We start from the raw sequence: 20,970 nt of genomic DNA, 5'->3' as shown, positions 1-20,970 counted from the left end.
GGCAAATGTTTATTTCGCCAAAGTTTCGGATGGGTCCAGAGGTTCACGTCCCAGGTCCCAGGTCCCGGGTCCCGGTACCGGCATGTCGCTGCAGAGCAGTGGAATTTGTTGGCGTTCAAGAGTGGGCGACGACCGTAGCTAAAGTGACGGGGCGTGGCCAGTGAACCAAAGCCATACCGTTGCAGTCAATAATTGTAGGTTCTATTTGAGAAATTAATGAAAAAAGAGAACCAGGCCAAATATTGGCCAACTTTGTTGCAGCGGGGCAAAATGCTAAAATTGTTGCCGGAAACAAAAATTGTGGAAGAGTAAGTATAAAATGGGGGAAAGTGTTTGGAGAGTGGAACTTTATATTTCAATTGAATTAAAGCGCACATTTTTTGGTAGCTTTTTAAATGCTAAGTTGCGTTTGTAAGTCGCGAAACGTTACAGATATGCCACAAAGGTATGCTTCAAATACTAATGAATCCCCCATTGGCTTATATGGAACCACTTTCAGCTTAGTTGCCACATATTGAATAATTTTAAGCGCAGCTTAAACCCCACTTAGATGGCTTGAAACCATCTGTGAACGTGGGAAACGCATTTGAGAGTCCATTGGGGCTTTATTGAGGGTGGCTTTAAGGCTCCTGTTAAACCCCTAAGAATAGCCTTGGCGACCGTACGAGAGGCTTCGAGCAGACTTGGAGTCATTAAGGTGGGTTTTAATTGATTGAAACCGTTGTAGAACGGCTTAAGGCAAGAGGATTTCTCACACTGATGGTGCATAAGAACGCTATAGATACTTATATGGTAAAAGATATAGAACATTTAGTAATATGTATAATAAATAGGGAATGAATAAAAATCCCCATAAAGATTTCTTTCAATATTCAATAAGAATAATAAGCGTAATAAAATATAATATATAATAATATATAATATATAAATATAATATTAAAGTATAAATATATAAATATAATATAATATATAACTATATAATACATATATATATATATATATATGTATATACATATATTTTTTTTTATACATACATACATATATTCTATTTACATATTAGACGGTTTTTTCGTGTCCTACTTTGATAACCTTTAAATTTTCTTTTGCACCAAAAAAAATGCTCAAACTAAATCAAAAGCTAAAGAAATAAATAAAATGAAAATTAAACAAAAATTCGGAATAAATGAACCCCCAAAGCCACGAAAAGCTTAGCCACTGCCAAAAAATTTTTGCAGCGGTTTTGCGCCGCATCCAAATAGAGATATTTTTCAATGCTAAATTTAAGCGGTTACCGCAGCCTATTTATAAACATTTAACAGAATTTAATGCGCCCTCGATCTACCCCTCCCCCCACAATGTTGGGTGCGAGGAATGAGCCCAAATAAGACTCTGTGTGTGTGTGTGGGTGTGTGTGTGTGTGGCTGTGTTTGAGTGGGTTTTTGGGCATTGACGTTTTCGCCTGGTACTGCATATCCGCTTGTGGCGCACCACAAACGCTGCGGCTGCTTCAACGTCACGGACCTCTCCATACACCGAATAACCCCAGCCGCCCGGCCGAACCACCCTAAACCACTCGATGGAGGCGCCCCAATGGCTTAACCACTTGGATGGCCTTTTTGCTGCTGTTTTGGTGGACAAACGCGAAAAACAACAAGGTGCCACCAAGGGGTAGTGCTGCAAAGGGACGAAGCTATAGAGATACCCTCGCAGGGCAATCGTTTCTAAATCAGATAATGGAATAGATTTGATTTGATTTATTTTGTATATTTTTTAAAAATTATTTAAAGGATGTTTCGCTCACCTTACAGGATGCACGCAGTTGCCAGTCTGCTGCTGTTCGCACATCCTTCTGGCCCATGTTGCAAACATCCTCTCGTAGCCATACTACCCTCTGCAGCATATACCAGCAATGTCAATGACCATGAGCAATCACTTTTATCAGACCATCAATGGTTTTTTTTTTTTTTGCGAGATCTTTTTGTCCCCTCTGCAGCTTGGTCGCGCTTTTGTTTACGTAATTAAAAGTGGAGGCTATCCACAAAAACAACAACAAGAACAACAAGAGTAGAACACAAAGCTGATGGAGGACCATGGGGGGAAAAAAAGAGAGATAGCCCACACACACACAGAGAGAGAGGGAGAGAGCGAGAGAGGGAGAGAGAGCGAGAGAGAGAGTGAGTGTGATATCTGAAGTGAAAGCGGGGCAAAGAGAGGTTTATGTGTCACTTAAATCAGTTGAGCGAGCTTAAAATGTTAATACAACAACTTATTTACGCCGCGTTGCCCAATAAATCCGCATAACATAACTGTATGTAAGCACACACACACACACACACACAGGCGAGCACGCTCCATCACATAAATATACGTACACCCACTAGAGCCACCCTGCCTACCCTACCCCCGCAGCATTCTCTTTTGGCAACACGATATGCAATGTGGAACGTAAGTGATGTGTGGACTTTATTAAGCCATGCTTGGCAATGGCCAAACGAAAATTGCAATGAATGTGGCTACCATCCATAACTTTGTTTTTTTGTGGCTGCTCTTGGCGTGTGTGTGCTGCTGGCTTTATTCCACGGAAATATAGTTATATTCCACTGACTGACTGGATTAGTGGTTCTGGACAGACACGCTGTAATCTACAGGGGGTGTGCAGTGGAATTGGAATACTTGCGGGTGGGCATTTCAGCTCTTCGTAAACGAATATGTAAAGATTGCACACACATAGTCAAATCTGTTCCACTGTAGCGTGAGCAACGCACACGGAAAAAGTAACTGTAATCGCTTCAGCCGAGCAATGCTTTGCATTGTCCAAAGTGTCTGTGGTTCAGGGAGAAGCTTTTTTCAAGCAGCGCGCACTCACTTTAGTGCATTTACACACGAGCATATGTGAGTCGTATGCGCATGTATTTAATGAGAGAGAGAGAGTGTGTGTCACACTGCGAGCGCGTCACCTTATCTAGCAACAGCTTTGTGCTTTTTTGCTTGCTCCCTCTCTCGCTCACTCACTTGCCTGCTGGAATCTCTCTCTCAAAAGCGCATCAACATCAGCGCAGCGAACATGTGTTATGCGCGAGCGGCTCGTTTTTTCTTTGCCGGCAAGACTTTGCAACGGAAATAACTGAAAAGTGAACAGTTAATAAACTGAAAATTGTTTACCGTAGCGCTGGCTGGCACTCAACTTCATTATCCTTGCTTATACTGCCCCTTTTGGTGGCGGTATCAAGTGAGTACCAAAGTAAAGTGAGTACCAAAAGTAACACTACGACTACAGTGAACTACTGCAGCAACAAGCACAGTGAAAATATGCTATAAAAACCACGATTGTCTGTATGTTTGTGCGCTGTATGCCATGAAAATTCAATTACTTTATTTAGCTTATCGCTCATCCAATTGCATTCTTCACTAAAACCTGCCAACCCACACCCCTACATACATATTTTAGAAACGCCATCTTCGGGCCACAAAAAAAAAACACACACACACAAACACATGATGCACATGCCACCTGTCAGCTCTGCTCTAAACACCCCACCATTTTCAATCTTCCTTCTTTTTTTTTAACGCGCAAAATTACATGCATAGAAATTTTCAGTCATTGCCGAAAAGTGAAGATTAACTTCGTGTGGCGAAGTCGAAATTACCCTGGAAGAGAAGTTTTTATTGTCAGAAATGTATGGTTAGGGCAACGAAAGGGAAATAAATGAGTGGAACATATTCAAATTATATTATTATTATTTTCTTGACATAGCTTTTTTTTTTGTCAAAAATTCTTTCAATGGGAATCTTCTTAGAAAAATCAGAATACCTTCTTAAAGGGTATCAAACACAGCGGAAACATTTAAAAAAAATTCAAGAATTAAAATAAGCAAAAAACCGAAATGTGCAAAGATGAAGGCGAACCAGAACCAAAGCCATCGCCGTCTCGTGTGCCCACTGCACACATTTGCAGCTCCTCGCATGAGCGCCCTACTTTTCCTGCCAAAAAACTCCTGGTGTACGAGAAGGAGTACAGTACAGTACCGTACCAGCAAACATTTCATTTTTTTTTTTTTTCTCTTTTTCACTCCTTTTTCGTTTGCTTCTTTGCTTTGGTTTGTTTCTATGCTGGTTCTCTGCTGCTAGCTGCAAATCTTTTTTAGACTTTTGGCTGAAGTGCGAATGAGTAGGAAGTTCCTTGGGGATGGGAGCGTTAATCAATATTTTGGTATCAATTCAAATTAAAAAAAATTCTAAAATATATCTTTATTATAAACAAAATAATTTTAAAATCTATGAAATAATTAATTTTTATAATAATAAATCTCGAAAACAGTAAAAGACAAAAGCTGAATGATTTTACAAGAGCCTGCCCATACCTTCCATGGAATTAAACTCACGCTGCCATCTCCAATTGTGGATTAGTCTCAGCCACTGCTTCATCTCCTTTTAGTTTCTTAGCTTTGTGCGGGTTTCGTTTTAGTGTTTTTTATTTTTTATTTTTCGCCCTCGTCCTTGTCCGCGTGATGCAGGGAAGCAAGACAAATGCGTGCGTGGGCACAGGGAAACAGATAACACGGCCATAAGAGCAAGGCAGAGCCAGAGCCAGAGCCAGACAGTGACACAAAGACAGCAGGAGAGCCAAGCAGAAAGAGCGTAACAGTGGTGTCTGTCTGTGCCGTGCTTTTTAGCTTTTACTTAAATATAATTCTATTTGGTTTCGGCGCTGTTTTCCACCCTTCGGACCGTATGGTATTGGTACTCGGGCCTGCAGTTTTTGCGAGTTTTTTTTTGGCACTTCGACTGATTGGCAAACGGAACGAAACAACAGCCAGCAGTAGAAGAGGGCAGTGGAAAAATGTTTGAAAATCGTTTTTCCATGGCCGAAATTGGCCTTGGCTAATTGCATTAGCCAGGGGGAGCTAAGTGTATCTGAGAGTTTTTGATGCGACTACCAAAGATGAATTTCACTGGGACAGATCATCGGTGGGTGTTTTGCCTTAGCTTTTGCTTCTACTGCTTGCTGCAGTTTGTGGTTGGCTATAGATTTAATGAGGATATTGGTAAGTTGAATAATCTTCAGTAAAATCTATATTCCATGTCCCAAAATTCGATTAGTCCAGTGTTATCAGACACCCGTTACGACGGGATGCATACGCGGCTATGACAGATGGTTTTATACGCGATCGAGCAACAAATGTTACCGATTGTTCGTTTGTGATTGTGGCTTCAGGTTTCGAACGGATTGCGAACGCATCTGCTTTACCCGCTTATCGTTGCCCAAAGAGCCCGTGAAGCGAGAAAGAAAAATTGAAGAAACAGAAATAGAAACAGAAACAGAAGAGAACCAAACCCCAACTATAAGTCCATTTGTTTCGAGTCCAGGACCAGAGGCAGAAAATGGAACAAAATAAACTACAGCTGCCAAATAATTCTACAAAAAATCTACGAATCGTTACATTTAAATTGGGGAATTATGCCAGAAATAATAGAGAGCAGAAATGATGGAAACTTCAAACTTTGGGTAACTAATTGAATTGGCTGGCCATTAAAATTAAATAAATTGTTAACCATTTAAATAAAATTCACATTATATTCCCCTGCCAAAAATAAAAACTCTACAATTCCCTTAACAAATTTTGCAGTTAATCTCTCGCTGGTTTTTTTTTTTTGTTTCCCCCTCTTGGAAAAAGTACTTTGCATAAATAAGAAAAATACAATTCTATTCTTATTTTGGGAAACAGCAAAACAAAACTTAATTATGTGGCATTTACGGCATGAAATAAACCTCCTGTTGCCTTTCATGATAATTACGGAACACGAAACAACAACAACAACAAGCAGAAGTGCAAGAAGAGATGAAAAGTGAGGGGGACAAATGTGGAGAGAAAAATGTAGCAAAAAAACAAAAACAAAAAGGGAGAATGTCAACCAGCAACAACAAGCAGAACAAATAAACCGCAACTACTTAGCAACATTATACACTTCCGTGCCAGCATCCAGAGCAGCACAGCAACACAGGATCCAAAAACCCAAAACCCCAAAAACGTAATTATTGTTGCGGTAAATGCCACAATGCCAAACCCACACCCACCCAGCCAGCATATCATACCCGCCCCCCATAACCATTACCATCCTCTACTGAACCACTGACCAGGCTTTTTAATTTATTTATAAAAAAAAAAAGAATTACTAGAGACCGGGCGTAAAAGAGACAAACGATTGGCCAGCACAGAGAGAGAGAGAGGTGCGAGTGAGAGAGAGATAGATGAATGGTGTGAGCGTGCAAAAGAGAGGTGTATATGACAATGTGCCGCGAAAATTAATCCATTTGCTGTGACAATGACTTTTATGCGGTTTCCAGCAACGCGGCGGCAATGGCAACGGCAACGTCCGGGTATCGCCGGCCAGGAAGCCACGACCAGGAGGCCAGGCCATGGCCAGACGTTCAGACCAAAAGACAGACGGTGGGACAGACAATCGGTAAAGTCAAGCCGCAGGGCCAAATGCGGGCCATTGTAAAAAGTGGGCAATAGACAGAGACAGAGACAGCAAGAGTGTGAGAGTGAGAGATTGGAGGGAAAAAAAAAAAAAGGAAAAGAAAAGAAAAAAAAAGAAAGAAAATCCCAAGCCATGGAGAAGCTTTACAATCCCTGCGACATGTAAATATTTGGCGACATTTATAAAAAATGTTTACGGACTACCCAGCGGTGAGAAGAACGATGGCGGTGGGGAGGCCTTATCAAAGCAATTATCTCTAAGATGTCGGACCCAACGTTTCCGGAGTGGAGCGCTGACAGTGACCGGTGGGCGGGGGGTCTGGCGAATGTCTATTTTCGGGGGGGTTGGGTGGTGGTACCCAATGTCCTTACTTGCCAACTGCGCCCCATTGTTTGATTTGGAACCGTAACAGAGACAAAGTACATAACATTTCTCTTGATTTGCTCTCAATCTCTCTCTCTCTCTCTCTTTCTTTCCCTTCTCTTTCAGCTCTGTAGCCTGGCCCCTCTCTACTGTCCTGTCTACTGGTTTTTGTGGCGGATTTGCCAAATGCCGATGCCGATGCCGAAAATTGTCAAATGTTGCGGTCAATTTGCGGTGGCAATGGCCGTTCCAATGCGCTGCAAATGAAAGTGGCAGCAACCTGGAGATTAGGTGAGTGGATAAGATACGCCAACTTCCGGTATATATGTATATATACATATATATCTCTCTCTATCTTTCTTTCTCTCTCTCTCTTTCTCTCTTTTTTGGTAGCTGGAAATAAACTTGATTTAAGTTAAGAGTTAATCAAGGTGCCAAAAATTATATACTTTAATTTGGGTATACAATGGAATTTTCGTTTATTTGACGATCTTGGAACATATATCTACTATTTTTTGTATACACAAAGCCTGCAGTTTGAAAATCTTCCCGATTAAATGAGTATAAATCACATTTCTGACAGCGAATGGAGCGAACGGTACGACCCGTGAAGTATATATATTTTGCAATTTTGTTTTCAAATCTTTTGCCCACGCAATCCCTTTTTTATTTGTCGCAAGAGACATTATATTCACTTGGAAACAGTCGTTGTATTTTTACTGGATGGAAATCCTGCATCAAATAAATGTATAGCTATCGACTGTGCGATGAGTACCTATTTTATTCAGTAATATTTCCTGTTTATGCACAGTTTTATTTATTTTATTTATTGTTTATTTATTATTTATTTATTGAAGAGGATCAGCAACTATCTGCTAATGGTTACAATTGTTTATTTAAGTCTAAATTATTCAATAAATTATAATAATCACTCTTTAGGCTTGGCAGGGGCCGTCTGTGAGAATGGAGGTCGGCGCTCATTTCTGGGCAGCACTGACAAACAGTCACTCTTGTGCATAGCACTCAGCTTAAATAGGTCAAAATCAAATGAATTAATAGACCCAACGCGAATGTATCGAACGGAACGATCCCTGAAGTGGATATCCTCCAAGTCTTTGCCATGTCTAGTTCCCACCCAATCCCATTGTACATTGTCGTCAGAGACTTTCACTTCGAAACCATTTTTTCCATGTTCCATATCGCACTGAAAGTTACCAATAAAGTTGATTATGTAATACTTATTAAGCTGGATGAATAGTTCACTGTTGCTATTAGTCCAGCGCGCAAGATACTCTTCAGATGCTACATCCACACGCGGTAATAGGACGCTGCGGTAGGTCAGATTCTTCACGTGCATCATTTGAATCATGGCGGAGAGTATTTCTTCCGCTGAAACGATGCCAGAGTCACGCACCGAATGCAACAGATCGTAGATACTCATGAGGGGTAAACGTATTTGCGAGACTATCGTCGTCATGTCGACGTTCGGATTGCTGTCCTTCCATTTGCATACAGACCGAAAAATGTCCACTTCGGGTACAAGGGATTTGTGGTACCGTAGAAATTCCTCAAGTGATTCCTTTGACAGAAGTGTGAAGGTGCGATGTTCTAGTAGTTCGGCTACATTGCGGTCCATGAAGTTGTAGCAGTCGTGGGTCAGCTCGTCCAGACTGCATCGGCGTGCTGCTTCCAGTATGATGCACACATTTGGCACGGCCAGAATATTGGCTATATGTTTGGTTATGGCCGAGACGAGTGTCAGCAATACGTACAGATGGGCCACAGCGAGCACATCGATAATGGTATCCACGTCCAATGTGGAGAGGGGCAGCGTGCCCTACATATAGCTCAGGATTAGCTTGAAGGCTTTGAGCGGCACATCCAGCCAAACTTCCTGTTCCTTATACTCGACCATGACGGCATAGAGCATGGCGCGAAAGTACTCACTGCGCGCCGCCAGAATGTTGCGGTGGCCAGGCAGCCGCTGATCCTCCACGAAAAACACCACGTCCGAGTAGAGTTCGTTCATGCAGAGGTTGCTCATGTCCGCGACGATGTTGTCGATGTCGTCGATTTTATTCTTCACATTTTCGCTCATTTTTGTTTGCTCGATTTCTGTGCGCGGAATGGATGGATGCGTTGATTGAATGGATATTTGAATTCTTTATGTTCCATAAACTCACTTTAATTCGTGTTGTAATTAATTCAATTTAATGTTCATGCGAGCTCGATCGATTTTGTACTTCTTTCAAGCAATTGTAAGGCCAATTAGTCAGGCAGTAATGCAGTGCGAAAACGAATGCGCTGATTAGATTATATTGGATAAGATAAGATTCGAAATTCTACTATTCGTCATCAATAAGATGACTCGCTCGCGCGCACTCTACAGCTAAAGTTTATTGCATTAAGTTTCAGATAATATATCAATATTCAGACATATGTATTGCCATCAGATCAGTGTTTAACTTGCGATGAAGCTTTTTAGCGCCACTCACACACTAGTTGACAGCGGAGCTGAATCAGCTTGCTGATAAACGCAAACACATTGATCATTGGGAGAGCTTTCAGCTCAGCTAAGCAGCAATGCAATGCTCACTTGCACTGGTGCAGTGCATTTCATTTTTTCGGCTCCGCTTTCAGTTGCGCTTTCAGCTAGTGTGTAGGTGAGCGCTAAGCTGCGCTATCAGCTTATTAGTGTGCGTGAGACCTAATTCATAAATTGATTAATTGATTGTTTGAACTGTAAAATAAATATATAATAAATAATAAATATAATATTAATAATAATTAAATAAATAATAAAATAATAACTGAAAAACTGTACATGCTTTAAGCTTTATTACGGAGCTTTAAGTTCAAGCAGCAAATATTAAAGCTTCTCTGACTTTTGGGATCATCAAATCTTTGCTAGAATCCGTATACTCTTTTGTCTTTATCAGTCCTTACACCAAAAGCAACATTTTTACACACTTATTCACTTTATTGGCAGACTTAAGAGCTATCAAAGATCTTTTTATATATTCTTTTTCACAACTTAAAAATTATACAGGCATACACAAAATTATTTACAATAGTCGTAGCGCTCTCGCTCTGAATATGTATCGCTCCAGCTGCTGGCTAGCCAAAAATATTCTGCTTAATGGCGGCCCAAACGCCCTGACCCCGTTTCGGTGTCAGTTCGTTTTCAATCTCCTTGTTATACTGTTCCCGCAGCAGGGGATCGCGGGGACCCCAATCTTTCGTTGGTGTGAAAGCGCCCGAGATTTTCTGACCCAAAGTACGGCCCGGATACCGGACAATGGCCACAATCATCCAAACGGGCAGCTGCAGAATGCCAAACGCAGTGATGGTCCAGCCAATGCCTGTGAAGAAAATGCGAGCATTGAGTGGAGCTGTCAAGAGAAAGGGACGTGGCACTTACTGTACGCCCAGCTTGGATAAATTTGATCGTTGTAGGTCAGTGGTTCATAGGTGGCATAGAAGTAGATCAGAATAACGGTCATAATCAGTGGGGTGACTATGCTCCAGCAGAGTCGCCAATAGAGGCCCACTTTGCGGCCCAGCATGAACTCAATGTCCTTGCACAGGCGATCAGTGCCATAGATCCAGCCAATGGTGTAGAGCTCAGCAATGCCCAGCACCAGAGCAATCATTGAGGCACCAAAAAAGTCCACCAACGTCAGCATATATTGTCCGCCCTAACATAGAAAGAGAGAAATTAATTAAATTATTCAATTAAGTCCATGAACTATTTGGCATTATCTTACCGGCGTTATGTACATCAGGCCAATGGCAAAGCTAATGATGGCTATAAACAGCGAACACTGCCATTGCTTAAAGTGTGGAAAACGATCTCTGATGGCCGTCACCGAGCAGGATGTCATGGCAATATTCGAGCCGATGCCCAGCACGAACAGCATCAGGAAGAACAGCACCGAGAAAATCTGCGGCAGCTGTTTGAACTTTGCAATGGCATCCGGATACGAGATGAAGGCGAGGCCAGCGCCGCCCTTCACCACAGTGCCAATGTCATCGGTGCCGATCTCGTGGGCCAGGTGGCCGAGTATGCCGAAGATGGTGAAACCCGCCAGCAGTGATGTGATCGTATCCAGGCCCGTGACAATCGCCGCATCCCGATGCACATTATGGCCGAATTTGTTGAACGACGAGTACATGATGATGTTGCCAAAGCACACGGAGAGCGAGTAAAAGCATTGCGTGACGGCGGCATACCACACTTTCGGATCCAGGATCTTGCCCCACTGCGGCTTGATGAAGTACAGAATGCCATCGGCGGCGCCCGGCAGAGTAACGGCACGAATGAGCAGAATACCCATGATCACATAGGGGAAGATGGCCAGGAAGTAGGAGGCCTTGCCGGAGCTCTTGACGCCGCGCCGAATGATGAGGAAGACGCACAGCCAGGCGATGAATAAGCCAATAACCAACTCCCAGTTGGGCAGGCCAATGCCATCGATAATGTCGGGCTTCTCGTGCAGCACCTCCTTGCTAAAGATGCAATTGAAAGTGTACCAAAATTAAAGGCAAAATCATTAAGTACAAACCAACACCAAAAATTGAATAATTGTTAGGATAGGATAGGAACCATCACCCCCTCCCACTTACACAAAATACCATTCCGAACTGGTGCGAACCCGCTGATTTGCCTCATTAATTGTGTAATTTGTTTGTTCATCATCTTGTGTGTCTTTTGGTAGCCAATTACGTGCATCGGGGGCGGAATCAATGCAGTTGCTGCCCCACTCCTCGTGGCATGTGGCCCAGGGCAGTGGATTGCGGAATGATTCATAAAAGTATCGGCCAATTATCGATACCAATGCGGCATAGTATGTGCTGAGCATAAACACCTGCAGTGCCTGACCGATTCCAACACCTTACGGATAACAGATACAGAAAGTAGAAAGAGTTTTAAAGATACAAATCAAATGAGACAGAGAGAGAGAGAGAGAGATGCGTTTCGGGATGTTTTAGTTAATGTTTAAAGACAATGGCAGTATAAGGGAAAGAAAGCAGGAAGGAAATAGTTAGGGTAGAAAATTATAGCATACAAGTTTTTAGTTTAAACAATTTTTTAAAACTATTTTTAGGTACAAATCTTTAGTTATTCAGTTGTCAGTTTGTCAGTTACTTTTGGTGCATTGTTATGAAAAATAGACCCTGAGAAATGGAGCTTCTAAAGTGAGCCAAAGATTAGGCTGATGATGGATCAAACAATAAATTTTCTTTTCTCATTTATTGCTTTTTAATGGAAAGAAACATGAGAGCTCGAACAAGTAGATTGTTTTGCATGAATAATCTGCATTAAGATCTTAAAACTCTGATCGGCCTTAGGAATAGAAAAAGGCTTCCAAAATAAGATAATAAATAATAATAATAAATAAATAATAATAAATAATAAATCTGAGCCATCAATGAAAAAGAAACAAATAAAGAAAGGCTGTATAATTACTACTATAATTATAAAGAACCATTAATAAATAATTCAAGCCTCTTAAAATGATCTGCCAAAGAACTAGTCAATGGGAAAGATTTATCACTGAATCAATTACCATTAAGATAGGTGCACATAATGGAATACTTTCTTGCATTTACTCAACTCAAGCAATCACTCTGCCAACGTGAAACAAGGTTAAGGCTAAGGCTATACTGTGTACAGTGATTGAGTAATTCAATCTTCGAAGAACCTCCACTACTGTGGACGATGCTGATGATGTTTGCCAATTGGAGCAACTGTCACTGAACCCTCTGATGATGTTTTGTCTGTTTTGTGGCTGTTGCAATCGCATCGACCGATTGCAGTATGCAGTATCCCCCAGTATCCCCCAGTATCCCGCCCTCAATTAATGGCAATTTAGGCGCCATATTTGCGTGGATGGTACTCCATTCAATTAGTGCCGCATGCCAATAAAGCGAACGAATGCTACCATAAACTTGAGTTGAGTCTGGCTGCTGGGATTTCACCAGAGTACAGCAGTGTCGCGCGATAAGATTACCCCACAATGCAGCCAGCCACCCACCCACCCACAGAGCAGCAGAAAACATGCCCAAAAACACAACACACACAACAACATCAGCAGCAGAAGGACCACCAACAATAATGACAACGAACCCGAGACCGAGACCGTGACCGAACACCAACCAACAACAGCAAACAGCAACCAACAACGGCAAACGACAATACAAACCACTTACAGAAAGTACAGCTCGGCGGATGCCACCGGTAGCTGTTGAGGCATATCCATATCCATTCGGTTATTGGCCAATTTGGAGGTGTTGCCCAGACTGGAGGCGACACAGGCGGACTGCCATTCGGAGCGGCACTCGGACCAGGGCAATGGCGAGCGAAACGATTCGTACAAATAACGCAGGGTTATGCCCATTATGGCGACATAGTAGGTGGTCACCATGGATATGGACACAACCTGACCAATTCCAACACCTATACGAGTACGAGATGCGGTTTCGAGGATGGGTTGATGAGCACAAATGATGATGCACGTAGTTCAGCTTCTGTTCTTTGGTTGCTATGCTCTTGCTTGAGGGGTAATATGATTTTCTTTTAGGTCTATAGCTCTAGAACAAGTCAAATGGTTTTTCTTTCATTAATAATTCTAGAAATTAATTTAAATCGATAATTATCGATCAAAAGATATCGCTGTAACTTTCCTAAGCATACTACACATCTTTCGAATCCTATAAAATATAAATATTCACTTAATCCCAGGTTTTTTATACCTAAATTAACAAAAAATCGATAAAAATCGATAAATATCGAAAAAAAATATAACTGATATTTTCCCTTATAAATCCATCTACTTATTAAACTGCATATATTCTATAAATCTCCGAAATAATCGCTTGCAATCGATAATTATCGATAGACAGTTATCACTTATTTTTGTATAATGGTTCCCGCAAGAGCATAGCAACCTCGAACTCAAACAAAAAGTGAACATTCACAGACCGACCGCTTACCTTTCATCGCCGGACACAAATCGAAAACCTTTACTGAACCGCGACTGGAAAACTGACCAATTACCATTTCCAGATAGTAAATCGGTTTGCCAATCAGAAACAGCACAATGAGATATGGTATGAGGAAGGCACCGCCGCCATTGTCCAGAGCGGTGAAGGGGAATCGCCAGACATTGCCGAGGCCCACGGACATGGCGATGCAGGACATTAGGAACTCCATGCCCTTGCCCCAGGTGGCGCGTTCCTCGGGCAATTTGGCTGCTCCTGCCTCGTGGTCGGCATTATCGCGAGCCGCAGCCGTACCCGGACTGTTGGACTACGGAAAAGCGATGATTAGTTGGGTCATAGGTTATTTTCAGGGGTATTGTAGGCCAAACCGCTTACCGATATCACCACAGTGCTCGCTGTGCTGCGTCCATCGTCGCCCACAAAGCCCGGATTCTGGTGATTCTGTTGCAATGTATCCATATTTTCCTGCCAAATACAGTCAAAACCGTTCTATTAGCTGCGAATTTTCAAGTACAACTGAATGGGAATTTCTATTGTGATATGATTTTTTTCACTCAGTTGAGAGTAGATGCATGAAGCTGTATAAGTGACAATCAGATAAACCCCAAATGATCTTAAAGATAAGAAATGATGTCACTGTCACGAGCTACAGATAAGGTTAGGCGAATGGTTAGACACATATACAGAGAGAGAGAGAGAGAGAGTGACAGACGTGTATTGGCCCTTTAGATACTGCAATTTATTGTCCGTCTGGCATAGATAATGCAAGAGATTTTTAACTCGAAATAGGTACTTGCCAAGGCGTTTATGTATTAGATATCTGCGTGGCTATAACTTGGTGAAGGAAATTCAGATAATTCTTTAGTGACTGCTGATTACATTTTCTATGTGTGTTGAGCGAGGTTTATATAGACTTTTAGACAGATTTGTTGCACGAGTATCTGTTGTCAAGCCATAGAAAAATTGCAACAAATTAAGAGCAGATAGCATGCACATAAAACAATTATTAAGACTGTAAAAATTCGTATACTAAAGATTTAATTTCTTCAGCAAACATTTTACCAAAGGAAACCGCCTAAAACCTTAAATAGAGCTACAATTTATTGCTTTATTTAGTCACTTTGCAGCTTGTTTGATTTACTAGCCTGAGAGTTGTTAATTGGCTGAAGTAATAAAAATCGGAGATATATTATCTGCCATTTGTGTACCCAAAATGTTCGCTTTGACTGTGCAGCCGGTTGACAATTAACGCGAAATATTGACACGTTTCGTTTATATTAATTCGCAATTATTGATTTTACGGAGAAGTATGCACATTTCGCGATCGAAAATATTTATGAGGGTTTGTCCAATTAATTTTCTACTACTCTGTGAGTCACACAGAATAGTGGACTGATGGAATGCATAAATTGGTTGGGAATTGGCGGGGGATATTTCACTACTTGTTTACATGTTGTGGGAATAATTCCAATTAAATATCTTTATTTATGTGCTAACAACTTGAAAACTATTCTATTAATTCTGAGAAAATGTAACACAATCTTTGATAATTACAACAGAGGTTTAAAGTGGTTTGTCAGATGAAAATATAAAAGGGTAACACCTTTTTTAATGATTTTAAGTTCTTTTTATTCTACGCCACACTCCTCTACGCTCTATAATAATCGTAAAATTTTTATGAACACAAAATCTAATGACGAATGCTGCAACAGATTGTCTCGCTGGTTATATTCGTATGTCTTGAGTTTTAAATGCAGTTGGTTGACAGATTGATGTGCAAAAATGTAGATAACAGAACGGTTACAATCCTAATTAAAAATCGTATCTCATCAGTGATAAATCTTATCGCACAAAATAAAGAAAGTTGAGAAATGCACAGACTTAGTCGGCTTCCAATTGAAAGAGAGTACCCAAAAATGTCACGTAAAGGCATTTTTTTTTGACAGCTATTAAAACTCATCTTCAATTCTGATTCATTAAATATTCACATGAAATTGTTGTAAAATTATTCACCGCACGCAAATTGTGGCAAACACATACAAAAAAAAAAAATCCCCGAACAAATTGACGTCTAAATCCGCTTTAAATTATTTTCATTATTTTGTTTTATTTCATTTATTTTCAGAATAAAACTGGTTTTCTCGTTGCTCGTTAAAAGTGTTCTACAAAAAAAGTTTCCCCCTCCCCAGCCTATTTGAGGATGAGATGACTCAGTCCAGAGACAAGATCTATTCTTCTTATAATTTTGTCGAGAGTTCTTGGAGTTGGAGGAGTATAACTGGAGAATTAAGAGAATGTCTCAAGTGACGTCATGAATGTCAAGCAGCTGGTTCAGGTGAGTTAAGAGCAGTTTTAACTGGTTTTTAATGTACGATCGGCTTTGTTTTGTGTCAGAAAAGAAGGGTCTAGAAGTATAAAGAAGACACGCAACTAAATGGAGTTCTACAACAACAAAAATCAACTTTATTGTTTTTTGTTTAAATTTGTAAAATAATTTCTCTAATTTCTGCAGATTTTGTAGCCGATATTTTGCTACCTTAAAATCAATAGATAACTTTTACGAACGCTACAAAAATTGTTTAAAAATCGTTTTGGGCTATAAAATTAGGTTATTAAATATTAGGGGAAATTCTTCTGTAACTTGATACCAGCTTTTATTCTTTCCAAAGGGTTGTTCCTTTTAAATAATTACCTTTCTTCCTGATATTAATATCTTTGATACATGTATTTATTTTAAAAGTTCTGTGCATTTATTTAATGCTTTGTCTGCTTTAACAAATACTTGCATATTCAAATGAATGGTAGCATGAAAAGTCCATGCAAACTTTACCTTCGCTCAGAGTCAACAAACACTTGAATCGAAACTACCGACAGCGACTACCGTCAGAGGCGGCGCATTAGTATGCAAAAACGTGTTTTTTAAATATGACCAGCTTGTTGCGCTGCTGGCTGCCAAAACAAATAGACGGTAACGATCGAAGCGTTAGACGAATCACAAAAATAAATACATATATCTATACAGATTTATATGCATATATTTATGAGTTTTTGTGTCTACACTGCGTATACGTCATCGTTTGAAAGAGCATCGGTTGGTGGGGGGATACCAAAAAGTTCCATTTGTATGGAATTTTATGAAATGCGAATGTTGGAATGCCCTAACATAGGGTAGGATTTTTTTTGGGCATACATTTGACCAACTAAACTTAAATTAATGGAAAACTATTGAGAGAATTTTAAAAGGTTTTTCTTTTCGAATGTTTTAAGTGAACTTAAAAATAGTTGTTCTGTGATTTCAATTGTTTCTTAATTTAGGCACTTCGGTAAGTACCTCTTTGACTCATTTGTATGTTTATACGCTATACTTAAACCGTTTATAAATTTTGGTTTGGATTAACCAATGATGTCCCCTTCATGTTTGAAAAACTTTTAAAACTTGTTGCGGTATTTAATTTAAATATTAGCCATTTTACGTTTTTATTAATGGGGATTATTTCTAATACTTAGGCAATCCCTCTATAAATTCAATACTTTCTGTTGATCTTTGTTTATAGTTCGGATACCCTTACAGTTTTGCTGCGCACTGTATAATTTGCATGATCCGTAGCAACACTTCCTTGAATGGATTTATTGGTGATTTACCTGTTTCTTCTTCTGTTTCAGTGGGTTTTTTTTCCTTATTCTTCTTCTTGCACGTTCACTTCAGTCTTCGGTTCACTTCACTTGGGCGACAATTAATTTTATGCTTATTTACAGTTGTTGTTGTTGGAGTTTTTGCTGTTTGTTTCTCTGTTGTGTGTCTGTCTGTCTGTCTGTCTGTCTGACTGTTTGTTGCTGTTGCTCTTGCAGCTGTGCTGGTGGTTAAAGTTGTTGTTCAAATGTAAAGTAACTGGCGGGTTTTAACCGCTTTGAACCGGCACTTTAGCTTGGTATTTTCTGTTGTTCAATTGAAACTCTTGTCCAGATCTCCAGGCCCCAAGGCACCAAGGCTATTTCTTTTTATTTCAAATGTTAAACAAAAAATGCAGCAATTTGTTGTATTTTATTTTATTTTATTTTAATTTTAATTTGCTTCTTGAAATTCAATTGTTTGGGCACACGAGTTTTTTGTTTTTGGGGGAAAATCACTTTTGTTTTCGGTTTTTTTTTTTTTTTGGCAGAAACTTCCACGAAAAACCCGTTATTATTATTGCGTTAGCCCCAAAAAATCGGTTGGCGCGTATTGTTTTGCCGCGCAGTGATCGCTGAATCGCTGGATCTCTGCTGCCAAGAAGAAGCCAACACACACACGAGCCGAGTGCTAGCAGCCAACTGAATGGGACAGGGCAAGGTTTTAATGGTTTTATTGTGAACTTGACTTCACTTCACAGGCAACCAGCAACGGATCGATCCAACACTGTCGTCCGCTTCAAGCCATCTCGCTTGGATCGGTAAAGCGGTGGCATATATAGGTGAAAGCTTTATTTGACCCAGTTTGAGAGCCATTGTGTGTGTGCTTAGTGAACATGTTGGCTTGTGAATTGGCTGGCAGGTGCGTGTCTTTGATAAATGATCTTTTGGCTGAATGGTTTAAGTCTATGGCAAGGGATTTTTTGTAGCAATGTCCCATTAAGGGGCTTGCTGGTGCAAATCAAGTGAGGAATGAGAAAAGTGCAGGAAAAATTAGCAAGTAAAAACATGAGCAAAGCGTCACTTAAAGGTGCAGCGGTATCCATGCATTGCTTCATATATTCATGCCATCTCCATGGCATTATTTTCCCCAACTCATTACATCTCAGTTGTGCTCAGAGGTTTCTCCACTCCTTTTTGCTTAACAACTTCCACCTGAGCTGTTAACCGTTGACGTGGTCAACTTTTGCTGTGGCTTGCAATATATTTTACACTGAGGTAAACTAAAAATGTGCAATCTGTAAGTTTTTGTCGTCGGTCTACTACTGCACGACAGTCATTTAATTTCGGACCAACAGGAGCAACAGCAGCAGCAGCAGGACACAACAGCCAAAAAGCCAGAGAGAGAGAGGGAGAGAGAGAAAGACTGTGAAAATGTTTAAGATTTTCTTGGCCAAGACTTTTGCTTAGTTTTTAATTGCAATTAAAAAGTTGTGTGCCAGCCAGCAAAGCGACACAGAGAGAGAGAGAGAGAGAGAGAGAAGAGCGAGAAGGAGGGACCCTACGTACATTTGGTGGGACACTGCGAAACTGCGTCCAGCCAAAGGATATTGTCCCCAAGGTCCAGTCATAATGACAAAGACCAAGAAGAACAAAAAAGAAGTAGAGGAAGAGGAAGTGGAAGTGGAGAGCGCTTGCAGCCCACACCGCAAAATGGCCATGCAACCAATTTTGCAGCATAAAACAAGCCAACAACTTCTTGGCCGCAAGATGCACAAAACCCCAACAACACACGCGCTGCCCCCCAGCTACCCTCCCGCCCCCCAGGAAACACACACACACACTCATCTAGCGAGTGAAGCCACAGCTCTACGGCCCCACCGAAACACACAATTCTTCTGCAGACTTAATGATTTTTGGCTTAAAGTTTTACCAGTTAGCAGTATTTTGGCAAGTAGTTAAAATTTTATGAGACACAAAATCACCCCACCCATCCAGCCTTGGTCGCCCGAAGGCATTGTTTTATGCATTTTCCAGTGGTCCAGAGTGAGACAAGACACCCCTTGACGCTGCCAGCTTCTGGCCCCAGTTTTCCCTTATCTTCTATAGGAAAAATCAACGGCATAGCTAGAGTGAGAGCCAGAGCCCAGACGAAGAGGCAAGACCAAGAGCAAGACCAAGAGCAAGACCAAGTCCAAGACGATGACGACACGACACACAAAAACGAAACGAAAACTTGATAAAAACTTTTATCATAACAATTTGTGTTGTTTTCCATAGCTGCTGCTGCTGGTTCCACATCCAAGTGCTGCTGCTGCTACTTTTGCCCCCCAAAAAATAAGGAACAATGGGCCCAAGTGTGCCACATAGTCCACAGTATCTGTGTGTGTGTGTGTGCCTGTGTGTGCGTAATGAGAAAAGTGTAAGTGCAACTTGGCCATTGCCCACAGAGAGCAGCCCCCCCGACCAAGATGAGCAAATGAATCTCACAATTTAAGTTCAAGAAGAGTTGAAGGAATTTTCAATGTGCAAAATGAAATTTTTTGTTTTTGTGTTACCTGTTCAGGCGAATTCTTGGCCCAAGTGCTTGAGGAACATGCCAGAGCACAAGCTGCTGGCTTAATGATTATTGCTTTTTTTTTTTATACAGATATTTTTGGGGAATATTTCGGTGAAGTTTACCTGCCATAGGAGCTCAACATGCATATATCTCGCGGTGTCGCTTGGGCCGCATCTATTCTTTATAGTATTTCCATGGCCATTTCCTTTAACCCCTTCCCTTTCAAGGCTTTTAAAACAAAAACAAAATTTGCATAATTTTAACACATTTAAATGCAAGTTTTAAAGTTCATTTCATTTTATTAATTCTATTGTAATGTTTGAAACTTTGGCCCCGGATCAGCAACCTCTCCACCCCCACCCACCCCTCGCTCTCTTTTTGGGGGCTAATGTTCATCCGTAAAATCAGAAAGTTTTTCGGTTTTTAGCAATTTTTCGGCACATTTGACTGCATTTCCCTGCTGCTGCTGCTGCTGCTGCTGCTGCTGCTGCTGCAGTTTAGCCCTAACTTATTTTTGGGGGGACGGCGCCCAGAGGCTGCAGCGGACAGGGCAGGTCCATGTGTCCATGTCGACCGCCTCAAAGGCTCCTTTTGGCTTTTGTGGCTAAACCAGAAATCATTTTAGCCGTGTCTCTTCCCCAGCAAAAATCTTTTACTCCAGAGGGTCTCCTGTCCCGGTCTCGGCTCGCCACTCACATGTTATGTGTAAGGTAATCTCCTTTATTACTGCGGCAACTTTTTCCAGAGCATCAGAGCACCAGAGTTGCTGGTGGCGGTGGCCACACCAGACATAAAACAGGATTTTCAGAAGCTTGGACTACGACTAGGACTAGGACTAGGACACTGAGTCCTTGTCGTTGTCGTTTACAACTTTTGCATAACATGGCAATGGGACAAAACTGTGAGCTGTGATTACCCAAATGTTTATTTGCGGACTCTCTGCCAAAGCC

The 20,970-nt window shown here is 41.0% G+C and overlaps 3 protein-coding genes and 1 long non-coding RNA gene across 5 annotated transcripts in view; 2 read left to right on the top strand and 2 right to left on the bottom strand.

Moving 5' to 3' along the window:
- The first annotated feature begins 4,927 nt into the window (after window positions 1-4,927).
- Window positions 4,928-5,566, top strand: LOC111074241. The gene is made up of 2 exons (XM_022366966.2): window positions 4,928-5,045; window positions 5,101-5,566. Exons 1-2 carry the CDS (start codon window positions 4,928-4,930, stop codon window positions 5,394-5,396), a joined length of 414 nt encoding a protein of 137 aa, XP_022222658.1. The 3' UTR covers window positions 5,397-5,566.
- Window positions 5,567-8,677: 3,111 nt separating this feature from the next.
- Window positions 8,678-9,105, bottom strand: LOC121403933 (BTB/POZ domain-containing protein 9-like). The gene is made up of 2 exons (XM_041592248.1): window positions 9,030-9,105; window positions 8,678-8,961 (listed from the first exon to the last, which is right to left on the bottom strand). Exon 2 carries the CDS (start codon window positions 8,942-8,944, stop codon window positions 8,684-8,686), a length of 261 nt encoding a protein of 86 aa, XP_041448182.1. The 5' UTR covers window positions 8,945-8,961; window positions 9,030-9,105; the 3' UTR covers window positions 8,678-8,683.
- A 612-nt stretch (window positions 9,106-9,717) lies between these two features.
- On the bottom strand, window positions 9,718-17,966 carry LOC111074215 (sodium-dependent nutrient amino acid transporter 1). 2 transcript variants are annotated; one of them, XM_022366935.2, is made up of 7 exons: window positions 17,494-17,966; window positions 14,227-14,316; window positions 13,843-14,158; window positions 13,060-13,306; window positions 10,614-11,355; window positions 10,268-10,544; window positions 9,718-10,208 (listed from the first exon to the last, which is right to left on the bottom strand). In XM_022366935.2, exons 2-7 carry the CDS (start codon window positions 14,308-14,310, stop codon window positions 9,964-9,966), a joined length of 1,911 nt encoding a protein of 636 aa, XP_022222627.2. In that variant the 5' UTR covers window positions 14,311-14,316; window positions 17,494-17,966; the 3' UTR covers window positions 9,718-9,963. The 2 variants fall into 2 exon arrangements, with proteins under 2 accessions (XP_022222627.2, XP_022222626.2); XM_022366934.2 differs by lacking the exon at window positions 13,060-13,306 and adding an exon at window positions 11,473-11,740 and having other exon boundaries at window positions 9,720-10,208; window positions 17,494-17,964.
- The window catches only part of LOC121403934, a 50,352-nt gene continuing 45,364 nt past the window's right edge, over window positions 15,983-20,970 (top strand). The window contains exon 1 of the long non-coding RNA XR_005967563.1: window positions 15,983-16,186. This is a non-coding gene — a long non-coding RNA (uncharacterized LOC121403934). The remainder of the gene's footprint in view (window positions 16,187-20,970) is intronic.

This window comes from Drosophila obscura, unplaced genomic scaffold (assembly GCF_018151105.1).
Source record: "Drosophila obscura isolate BZ-5 IFL unplaced genomic scaffold, ASM1815110v1 contig_179, whole genome shotgun sequence".
In the NCBI taxonomy this organism is placed as follows: Eukaryota; Metazoa; Arthropoda; class Insecta; order Diptera; family Drosophilidae; genus Drosophila; species Drosophila obscura.
Note: the sequence above shows the minus strand (reverse complement) of the source record. Positions and strands in the feature narration are given on the sequence as shown.